This window comes from Lycium barbarum, chromosome 5, assembly GCF_019175385.1.
Source record: "Lycium barbarum isolate Lr01 chromosome 5, ASM1917538v2, whole genome shotgun sequence".
Classification (NCBI taxonomy): domain Eukaryota; kingdom Viridiplantae; phylum Streptophyta; class Magnoliopsida; order Solanales; family Solanaceae; genus Lycium; species Lycium barbarum.
In genome coordinates this window covers 16,499,171-16,511,560 of record NC_083341.1, presented here as the reverse complement: position 1 = coordinate 16,511,560, position 12,390 = coordinate 16,499,171, and the positions used below count along the sequence as shown (strand labels likewise).

Below are 12,390 nucleotides of genomic sequence, written 5' to 3'. Positions count from 1 at the left end.
TTGTCAAAGGAGTTTCCCTTTTATAAATTTAAACTTCAAAGATTTTGTGCTTGAGTTTCTCATACAATTAATACAATTACACGATATTATTGATTAAATCTCATAAGCACACTAGCTTTCACATAGGTTTTTTTCCCATGAATATATTTATGTGGATTCATGAATCAATAATTGAGGACTAAAGAAATGATCACTCAATTTGTGGTTCTACAACTGAGAATTCAAGGAAAGAGTTATCAAATTTGTAGCTCCACAACTAAGTACTTAAGAAATTTTATATAGAAATTCTATAACTGAGAACGCAAGGAAAATGTTGAGGAGTTTGTGATTCTATGTTGTTTCCAAACACATGCAAAAGTATACACGATCGACTAGTAATAGAGTGATATCGGTATCGTCCCACATAGACATATGCTTGCTTTAGCTATTAAATAAATACTTAATTAGTGATATTTCCCCAAAGTCTTCGAGTCATTGCACTGTTATGCTAAATCAATGCCAAAGCTTCCAAACACGTTCAGAACCGTTTGAAACTCATCGGAATCTAACCAAAATCACTTCTAAGAAATGTCTATTTTCCCACTGATTTTCCACTGAAAAATGTTCAGTTCCTATAACCACTACATATCGATGGAAAAAACCTAAATAGTAGTGTTTTCACACGGAAAAATTAGAAAGTTTCCCAGCGGTTCAGCAGGAACCTGTTTCCCACCATGCGGTTTCTCAGTGAGTTGGTTCGATAGGAATGAGGTGGGAAAATCGTGTCTTATAGAATAGATTTCCCACTGAATGTCAGTGGGAAAAACCTCTGTTTTTAGTAGTGAACTTGAAGACTAGTCCAAAATCGTCATACAAACCTATTAGAACTCTCAAATCATGAATCCGAACCTGTTAACCAATTATACCTGGTATTGGTAAATTAGTCCTAACTTCATGAGATGTATGAATTTGGAGGTTGATTCGAAGTTGTTTTAGGGTGAAATTTCAGATATGGATCCCTTAAAAAATGGGTAACTCGATTTTGGAAAAAAATCCGGTTTTGACCCGGGGGCTCAGGGTTGACTTTTTAGTCCGACTTGATCTGTACATCAATATGAGTGTCTACGGACTCGCATACTCATTACTTATTTGATCAGATTGGGATCGTTCGGAGATGTTGAAGAAGAGCAACTCCATTCATGATCTTTGAGAGTTCGGGTTCAAGGCAAGTTGAGACTATCTATACTCTATTTGAAGTATTTGTTGGTAAAAAAACAACTAACTATTAACGGAATAAACATGCTGTGAATTAACTGATAGATATTTATCTTGTTTGGATTGCTTATGTGTTTCATGCATAACCAACTTTATAAAAAATTGGAATTCAAAAGTAATTTTACATAAAATAAAAGGATGAATGACGAAAGAAAAATTACTAGAAAGATAATTAAAAATTATTTTTTAGGAAGAATATTTAAAAATTTATAAAAGGTGTTAGAGATAAAATTGTAAAAAAAAAAAAAAGTTTGATCTAATCTCAAATACTTATATGTTGTAAAATCATATCTTGGAGTGACCAAAATATATGACTTTTAGCTACTCCTTTTCTCCCAATTTATGTGGCACAGTTAGAATTTCAAGAGTCAAACCCTTTCATTTTGACCGTGAATTTGAATATAGAATTTTAAAATTTATAAAATAAATTTTATATAACTAGGTATAAAAGTAATATAAGTCACAACAATTGATAATTCAAATGTTTAAAAGATATATGAAAAAATTACTATCAAAGAAAACTTATTTGAATCTCGAAATTCAAAAGGTACTACATAAATTGGGATCGAAGAGTAATATTTTATAGTCTGTTTGGCCAAGCTTCTAAATTTAACTTATTTTGAAAAGTATTTTTGACGAAAAACAGTTTGTGTTTGGTTGATTAAATTAAAAAACACTTTTGAGCAGCAATTAGTTTTTGGCGAAGCTTTTAAAAAGCATTTCTAAGTGTGTTTTTCTATTTTTAGGCAAAAAACTACTTTTTTTAATTTCTGAAAAAAACTTGTGTTACCCTCCCGAACCACTTATTTTTTCTTCAAAAACTTGGCTAAACACCTTAAAATAAGCGAAAAAAAGTTTTGTACTTATAAGCACTTCTAAATTACCAAACACATAAAATAAATAAATAAGTACTTATTAGAACAGGCTTGTCCAAATACTTTCTAAATAATGCTTTTCGTGGATAGAGTTAAACTGATTTTTTAAAGTCTTACTGAGGACACAGCTCCTTATAATATTTGCTGGAATCCCGATATTCTGCATGAAACCCAACCCTCTTAAACATTTCCCGCTACAATATAATACAATCTACATTTCTCTTTCCCTCTCATTCATTCATACACAAAAAACTCTTTACTACTCCATCAAACAAGAAAATAAAGAAGATTTTCCCCAAGAAACTTGGTAACCGTTTTCTTGAAAATGTATAATAATTTTCGGCCACGACCGCCGTCATTATTAGAGCAACGCCTCAGTTACTTGGCAACGGCTACGCCGGAGCAACGGTGGAGTTACTTGGCAATACAAAAGCCGGAGCAGTTGATAGTGTTTTTACGTGAAGGTGAGAATATTCGTGGAGAGGTTGTTCTTCATCTCAAAAATTTCATCATGAGACAGGCAAGTGCACCAACTTAATTTTGTTACTTATCTTATTTTTGAATTAAAGTAGTTAAATTGCGAACAAGTTGGCCTGTGTATTTATGTGTGTAATTTTAGTGATTTCTTTGAGGTTAAATGCATGTTGATGTAGTAGTACATTGTAGTAGCAAGTTTTTTAGGTAATCAACTAAGGGTGTGTTTGGTACGACGGTAAATGTTTTCCAAGAACAATTTTTCTTGGAAATTAAGAGAATTTCTTCGTGACGATAATATCTGTGAAGAGGTTATTCTTATTCATCTCAACAATGTCATCAAGAAAGCAAGCCAACTGTTTATTTTGAGTTCTGAATCGATCGTCACCGTTCAATTAAAGTATTTAAATAGAAAGCAAAGATATACTATATGTTCTGTAAAAATGCCACCATGGATTTGTTCTATTGCGAACAAGTTGGCGTGTATATGTATTTCTGTAATTTAGTTGATTTTGTTTGAGTTTAAATGTATGTTGATGAATCTTTATATGATATTATAGCTAGGTTTTTTAATCAACAAAAAGTAGTCAAGTTATTCAGTACCACTGCGTCAACTACTATTATGTGGAAATGAGTAGAAACTAAGGGTGTGTTTGGTATGACGAAAAGTGTTTTCCACTCGGAAAATAAGTGATTTTCCTATTCATTTTCTTGTGTTTGGTATGCAAGTTGAAAATGTAACTTCAAGAGCATTTGCAATTTTGCATATATCTAAAGCAAAACAATATGAGGTTTTTGAATGAATTTGTAGTGCAACTTCTGGTGGTGGAGGTAGGTGGGGTATGGTGGGATGGGAGGGGGTGTTAAGGGGTTGGTTGTGGTGGGGTAGGCAGGTATGGGCGTGGGTGTGCTACGCAGATATGGGGGTGGGTGGATAGGGCGGGGGTGTGTTGGCGTGTTTTTATTGATTTGAAAAATGCTTTCCCCGGAAAACATTTTCCTCTTTCCTATTTTCCGTCATACCAAACACACCCTAAATGGCTAAATGTATGTTGATATATCTTTATATCATAGTATGTAACAAGTTCTTTAATACTTAATTTATTCAGGCATTGCAGAGCACCACTGCATCAACTTACTATTATAAAATGAGTAGAAACACAGTAAACATACATAGTTTTTACAATTTTGTCAACTTTATGTAGGTCAAATAGAACACACTGTGGGATCCGGATTTTTCTTTAAGATAAAGAACAGATTGGCTTAGCTTCTTCCTCATTTCTATGGTTAATTTGATACTTACAAAATAAAGCATTATAAATTAACTGTTAAGAATAAGGTTAACTTTAATGCAGCTCATCTTGATAAATGATAAGGTCGCTATCTTTTTTCTGACCGTTGTAAATTTATGGTGACAATTCTGAGATGTTTATTCTTTTTTATTTTATTAGAGGGGAGAAAATTACGTTAATCTTGGTGAGAAGTTGTGGAACTCCTATAAAACAGCCTCCAAACTTTTACTGGTATACCTCTTTTAAATTTTGTCAATTTCTTTGTCAACTACATTTTCGACTTTTTGAATTTTGTACCTTGAGGTATGCTTGTGCAGGAGAAGCACCTGTGAACTAGACGTTTATTTATTTGTTTTCCTATTCTAAGTAATATTGATAACAAACGTAACACAGAAACTGAATTATGCAGAGTGAACTCAATTACATAAATAGAAGTTTAGTTCGATATTTAACTTATCAAATGAAATTTTTGGGACAGTTGTTTTATTATTTTGCGGATGTTCTTGGTAAGAAGAAATCTATTCACTTTGCGCATGCCAACGCTTAACAGCAATGCAAAAGTGGAACTTCTTGAATCATATTTCTGTTTTGAGAGATGGTTCAGCTGGATATCTGCTTTATAGCTTGCTACTGTTTGACAAAAATGGCCAATTACTGTTGTATTCAATAAAGGGAGATATAAAATAAATTGATAGTTTGATTTAATCGTTGCATTCTTTGAACTGTATTTACTCCTGTTATATTGCCTTTTCAGGGAACTTATCAGTTCTTCACTAGAAATAACTTATGTGCATTTTATTGCCAGACTCTGAGATTTTTTTAGAACAACACTTTTTTTTAGAACTTTACGATTTAGTTCACCTTTATATGTTATTATGCTCATGATATTTGGTTCGAGTTGCTATATTGTAAGCTAAATCTTTGGTTGCATCTAGGTTAGTTTTTCAAAATTGTTTTTTCTGGGATGTGTGAAATTGAATATAGAAATGATTTTAAGGTCCATACGTTCTGGTGATATAGCCAGAACAGTAATTTTTCATGAGGTTTATAAGCAGTAGGATTTGAGATAGATTAAAGATGGTTGCAATGAGCCTTGCACATTGAAATTAAATTTGAAACTAATAGGGTTTGTTCAAAAACATGATTTCATGTCAATGAATCCATATGGAGCTGTAATCTTCAGGCAGGGGGCAAGAGAAATCAGCAATTAACTTATGACAGACCCGATGGCCTTTTTTTTTCAGCTTATGACTGTTGTAGTTCTTTCACACAAACTCTGTTGCTTCCCAATTTTGGTTTGACTTGCTCAAGACAAGCCATATACATCCAATGTTATGGCAAAAGATGTAGATGGACCAGGAGCTCTAAATTGCTACGAGTTTGTGACGCTGAAATTTTCTCTTCAACTTAGGAAGTATTAGCAGTGCACTCAAAGGCTTAATTTTTCTCTTTACTTCAGGAAGTATTAGCACTGCACTCGAAGGCTTAACGTTTCTCTTTACTTCAGGAAGTAACAGCAGTGCACCGGAGTTTTTTAACCTTGACATTCACCACGGCGGAATCTACTCGAGTTTGTAATGCTCTTGCTGTATTTCAGGTGAATATATCCTATTATACCGCTGTACTTGTCCTTACGGGTTTGCATATACCTTGGTTTGGCATGTATCGTCAACTGTACATCTCGTCCATGCATTTTATATTTACATGTTTACTATCAACAAAACTGTAAAAGATTTACTCAACAAATATAAGCATGCTTTCAACATCATCTTCTTCCTGCACTTGTTTCAAACATTGTTTCTAGAATGTGCTCTATCCAAGATTAGAATCATACCTGAGTTATTACAGTCTGAATGTTGTCTTTCTTTCTCGTGGTCTCACGATTTTTCAAGGTTAAGATGATGAGAGGTTATAGTGTGCATGAGAGAGAATATTTGATGACCAGAACGAAACAAGAGCATTTCAAGGTCCTACGCATTTGCCCCCTTGAAATGTCCATAAAACACTGAAGCACCCGCATAGATGCAAAAAGCGGTTTATTCTTCCTCGCGGATACGTCATATCACAATCATTAATTAGATGAAGGCACTGGAATATGAATCGCAAGCTGCTTTAATATCTTCATAGTAACTTCAGTTCTATGGATACTTCTAGTGTGATATTTACAGAGTGTCATCAGGAAAGGTATAACTCATTAAATAATTGATTTTGAAGTAACGTCCATGCAGTGCAATGCTTGGCAATCTAATGCTAGTTGCAGTAAATATAGCCTGTATACAGGATATTGTGCATTGCTATATGGAAATTGTGCACACAAGAGATAATTCTCACAAAGTAAGATTTTCTTACTAAATACGTAGATGATTCCGTATCAAGAGGATGAAGGTCCTAAAATGGATTTGATGTTATCATATTGTAGTTTACTATTTCACCACCATGTTCCTCTTTCGTGATATGTAACAACCATTCTTTTATGGCTATATGAGTGCAGTGTATGGCCTCTCACCCAGAAGCAAGATGGGGGCTCATCAAAGGTAGCGTGATTCTTCAATGCTTCACACTAAAATGAATTTTATGCCAAATCTCTGTCAATCTACAAAAAGTGAGTACATTAGTACAGATGCAAATGAGTATGCACATATCTATCAAAACAACAGGTTTCAACTTGATAGATTTTCAATTGACGAGTTAAGTTTTACCTTTCCATTGACCTAAGTATTACTACAATACTACAGTTCTATTCGCTTTTCTTGGCATATCAAAATACGTACCAGAAAAAATTGTACCCAGTGCAGTTCTTTTTCATAAGTCAGTTTTATCTATGTTATTCTTTTATCGTTGTAAGTCAGTCCTTAATCTATGCCTGTACTTGTTGTTTTTTCAAAAATACAAAAGTTCGACAGTTCCAAGGTTTCTGATTCTAATGTAGTCCAAACATGAACTGTAAATGTTCACACTATACCTGCAAAAGTTTTTGCTAAGAAGCATTGACTATCTGTTGATTTAGTTATCCTCAAACATTTGACTTTTATGCACTTTATCAATATGGCTCATCCTCTTCCTTCTATCCTCCTGATTTTCTTCGGGATTGTAATAGGGCACAAATAAAGAAATCATAGACTGATTGCAGAGTGAACTGGAAATTGTTCTTGGCTCCTGTTATTTGAGAAGTAGTTTATTCTTCTAATACTTTCTTTTTATGCAGCAAACATACCACTTTATGTTGACCCATTCCTTAAGATTCAAACAAATGAGAACCGTGATCATGAATCTGTGAGGCTTAGCAGCTTGGATTTTATTGGTGCCCTAGCAAAGGTGATAATATAACTTAAAACAAATTGGCACATGTTCTCTCCCTAATTCTCATTACATTGCTTTCAGTTATTGATTTGTCAATATTCTTCAACTTGGACCAGATGTTAAGTAATAAAACTTAACAAAGTAGTGTATTCTAGCTTGAATAACTGAACTGCATTGATATTACTTCGAAAACAATTCTTCTCTCAGAAACTTAGAAGCTATTTTACTGCAGCTAATTGTCCCTTAAATGCAACAGAAGGATGAGTTCTTCAATTCCCTCATACTCACAGCAAACTTATAGATGCATTAAGATCGGTTTCATGTATGAAAATCAAGCCATGACTCCTCTCCACTTCTGTTGTGAAAGTCCGTAGTTGCATGCAAGTAAATTCCTTCTACATTCTAATCCTCATAATACTTATCAAACTACAAATCTGAAGTATTGACTCTCTTTGATGTATGGTAATGTGACCCGTGATCTTACGTTTCTATGTACGTAGTTATCCTAAGGAGTACTAATATGAGGTTCTGAATTCATTTTCTTGTGCAGTTTGATGATCCACATGGGCCAGAAATTCTAAACTTTTTTCTAGGTTCAGGACTAGTTCTTTCGTGCCTGCACTGCATGGGGGATGGTGATACACTGACTGGGAAGGTTAGGCCTGCCTACAATTTCATCTTTTGCAAACATATTTCATTTTCATCTTCTATGAGAGTGTTATTCCGATATAACGATAGATATACACGCGATTTTATGATCAGAAATGCCTATACTGTGCTCAACTCTATACATGTAGTTCATATGAAAACATTTTGAATTCTGGAGTAAATTAAATGAATTTATGAGAATGAAGGACAACACATCAAGAGGAAAGTCACAGGAGGGTTTTTTCCAAGAAGGCCCTTCCAGAGGAAAAATAATACATAGGACTTGGCGTAAGTTGGTTTATTTTGGAATGAACCTTTTGTCGAATCCCCTTTTCTTGGTCTTTGCATTCTTCTAGTTTTCTCATGTAAAATTCCAGAAACTTGAGTCAATGTGTATCTTCCACTATTTCTCATTGATTCCTCATATCTTTCGAGCTTTGTTAACCATGGTGTATTTGTATTACTGTGCATGTCTCTGAACTATTTAGGACATCACCTCTTTGTTATCAGGTTGCCTTCTAACTCTTACTCTATTGTTTGGTCATTAAGTCATCACTCCTGTCAAGTTTGTTAGCAATTGGCACCCACTCGCTCCAAATCTTTCTTTATTTCAAATCATATATAATTTATTTTAGTTTGTCAAGCAGTAAAATGCATATCTTCATTTGAAAGTGAGCCATGATAAACGTACTTTCCTTTGCAAACCTTTCTACTTTGTCAACTTTTGTTCTGAATTACTATATTGCTTTCTGCTAATAAGGACCGATTTTATCTTCCTAGGGTCCTATAAGTGAAACGAGTGTTATGTCTGCGCAGGCTGCAACGCTCATAGTTATGAATATCTTGATGCAAGAGGCAGGGCTGAACTACTTTTGTGATTCACCCGAACGTGTTCAGTTACTGGTACAAGTCTTGCGTCAAATGGTAGAAAAACTTACTGGAAACCCTTCTTTACAGACGCTAAAATATGTTGTTCAATGCTATCACTGTCTTTCAGGAAAATACAAGTTAAGCGGGTAAACTCTTTTTGTTCCTGCTGCTCTGGTTTCATAATAATGGTGGTTTCGTCTCGAATTATCCATTAATATTTTATGTGAATTACTGTTTGATTTCCCTTCATAATACAGGGTATTAAATGCTTTGAGAGACAATTTTCCTCAACAGCTAACTGACAGCACTTTTCGCATCCTTTTTAGTGTGAGTCCATCAGCTTCTTTCTTCAACAACTGACAACATGATGCAATAATTGATATTACTTCCATGGGCTCGCCGTTATAATTATTTATTTTCGCCTATGCCTTTGCAGCGAGATCTAGAGATGCAAGATATGCTGGAGGATATATTGTTAGGAAGATGAGTGAAGCATTGACTAGCATGTACAGATAGCAACATACCTCAAAATTCTTGGGAAGGAATTCAACCAACTTGCTTTGGAGAATCCATTCCCTATATACTTGTAAAGAGTTTTCTTGGGTAACTGAAATCAAGCTGCTACCCTATTTGAATGTTGTAATGTGTAAAGCTTGAAACTTGTTGTAGATCTTAAACTAGGAGTAATAGTTTTCCTTTGTAGTATACTAAGTACAATTTGCAGCTTTACTGTAGTATATGTAAAGGTTTTGAGTATGAACTTCCAACTAGGCTAACTGCTTGCTGAATGAAGATTCTCCTTTTACTTTGCTTTCCACATTTGGCTTTTGATTCCTTAGCGTGAATTAGAGAATAAATAGTCACAATAGATTTGATGATTTACTTAACATGGCACATCAGAACCAGGTTTTTTGCCTCTTGTATATACTTCAAGCTGGTCTGCCCTTGTTTTTTGTTTTACAAACTTATAAATTCAAGTTTTGTACTTTTGGGTCCATATACTTGGGATCCATCAATTTGTGAAATAAAAAGGAATCTCAGACTTGAGAATTTTCAATATTGGAGTCATTGTTTATTCTGAATTTGAGCTGCAGTGCGAGTCAACGTTTGGGTTTGCATTGTGAAGTAGCCTTCTTTCCATCTTTCTTTATGTTTGGTTTTGGCGAAAATATAATTGATGAGTGAGGGGAAGCAAAATAAAGATAAAATGACAAACAATGCAACCACACCAAATTGATCATCACATAAAATAGGACTTTTCATCCTATGGATTTGACGATGAGATGTGATATAATAAAATTTAAATAACATTAAAACAAATATTGTAAAATGCCAATAAATCAACCCAGACAATAATATATACACAATAATAAAACACGTTTTTGGAATATAATTTTTTATAATTGAAAATTTTATATATCAGGGAAAGTTATTCACAATATGCTTAGTTCTATGTTGCACCCTGGAAAATTTTGCGTTACCAAGACTGTAGACGGCTTAGTATGAGCTCAAGGGAGAGCAAAGTTATACAAAGATTAGGGATGAAGATTATATCATCCGAGTATAAGAATATATATATATATATATATATATATATATATATATATATATATATATATATGACATTTGGGGATCGTATGGAGCAAATCAGTTAACACGTTATTTGATGATAGCCCTCGTAACCATAAGTTAAGGTGGGGCCCACATGTTGGAATTTTGTAAAGGACATATGAAAAGTGATATGAGTAGTACATGGAAAGTTGAGCAAATCTTAAGAAGGACCCTTAAGCCAAATATGGACATAAGCCCTCCAAAAGGATGTTTTGAAGATACGTTTTCGGATGACCTAACTTGGAGGGGCCAAAACGCTATTATAAGATTGGAATTTGGAAAAACACCAAAGAATGAAAGTTGTAGATAATTGAAAGAGCTTTCCAACCGTATGTCGTGGGCCCTCACAAAACATTGGGATCAAAAGTTATAGCCATTTTAAGATCAAGACCCTAAGCTGCCAAAAGGCTCCGCAGGCCCCACTTGAGGAAGTCGGTGAAACCGACCTAGGAGGGGAATAAATACCCCCATCAACCCCGTTTTTTTCAGCAAATAACATTCTAAAGAGTCCTAGAAATTTATCCACACTTCCCCAAACATTATAGTCCAATAAATCAAGAATTTAACTAGATTACGCCAAACTAGCCCACGAAAGGTGATTGTTCTTGCTTCTACTTAAGTTTGGTGTTGGAAAAAGTTGATGTGGCTGAGTTTCTTCAAATATAAGGTATGTTTTTCATCCCATCTCTTATGTTGAGTTTATTTGAAGGTTTAGCAAGCCGGAAAAGTGAAAATAGTTATGGAGGAAAGGTCATAAAGTGTTGTGTTGTAGTTGTTGTGTCTATGGGTTATTTTGAACATGTTGTGGCCATGTGTCTGGGCTGATTTATACGTATAGAAGTGGTATCTAACATTGTTGATGAGATTATACTCCTTGATTGGGATGAAAGGAAGTGTATATGGTTGTTGTATGTTGAAAAACATCGTGTGGGATGTTTATGGAATATATTGGTATGAATAATAGTGTTGTTGATGTTGGTATTGTTGTTGTTGTTGATTGGTTGCTGAATTGTAATTTTGGGATAGGCATATAAACAGGGGAGATGCTGCCCGAATTTTGGCAGATTCTAAAGAAGTTTGGTTTAAGGACTCGAGATAGGTATATGACAATAAGTCTAACGGTAGTATAATTTCTCTTGAATGTAGATTTTCAAGTTCGGGAGAATTAGCGTTAATTCGTAAGAGATCAATCAGGTATATTAAGGCTCGTTCCTTTCTTTCAAAGGCATGATTCCTATGTTTTGATTCCATACATGACATCCATAATATTTTTACTCCTAGAAATGCCAGAAGTCTATAGTTTCTGGAAAATCTTACAATGACCCCAATCTTAGAGAATTTCAAGCCTAAGTTTCTAGATGATTTCATGACGTGACTGAGCGTGCTATATAATATATGGCCTCGGCTTATGTCTGAGTGTGCTATGGCCTCAGCTTATGTCTGGGTGTGCTATGGCCTCAGCTTATGCCTGAGCGTGCTATATAACCTATGGCCTCAGTTTATGTTATGGATCATTCAAAGTGATACATGATAGTGGTGATGATTATGGTAGTGATGAAGATCCTTATTATCTAAATGAACCCAACAAATAAATGAACTCCAAAGACTCTATTCCTAGACAGTGTAGAAGTATTCGTATCTTTGACCTCTTAAGTCCCGCAGGGGCACCCATAAGTTGTGCGATTTCATAATGTTGTCTAATTCCCGAAGGGGACATTCGTAAGGTTCTCTTTCCTATGCATTTTACATTTGATTTTTGAGTCTCGAAGGAGACAAATGAAAAGGGGAAGAAGTTCCCATTTTTTGAGAAAAAGGGGAAGAAGTTCCCATTTTTAAGAAAAGGGAAGAAGTTCCCGTTTTGAAATAAAAGTTGCTCCAAAGGGAGTCTTTTGATGGTTTTCAAAGATTTTCATGCATTTGCATATTTACATACATGCACGACATCATTTCATGGGGAAGGGAAAAGGGCTAAGGCGTTATATATACGCAAACCACCTGATCAGCTGGTATACGATCATTATTAAGCCGGAAGCGGCTGCCCGAAGGGGCTGCGAGCAGGGTAAAGG

At 34.7% G+C, this 12,390-nt stretch overlaps 1 protein-coding gene across 1 annotated transcript; it reads left to right on the top strand.

The window, feature by feature from the left end:
* The first annotated feature begins 5,229 nt into the window (after window positions 1–5,229).
* On the top strand, window positions 5,230–9,073 carry LOC132639249 (uncharacterized). The gene is made up of 6 exons (XM_060355711.1): window positions 5,230–5,309; window positions 6,903–6,985; window positions 7,101–7,210; window positions 7,746–7,850; window positions 8,624–8,859; window positions 8,971–9,073. Exons 1-6 carry the CDS (start codon window positions 5,230–5,232, stop codon window positions 9,071–9,073), a joined length of 717 nt encoding a protein of 238 aa, XP_060211694.1.
* Window positions 9,074–12,390: the final 3,317 nt, after the last annotated feature.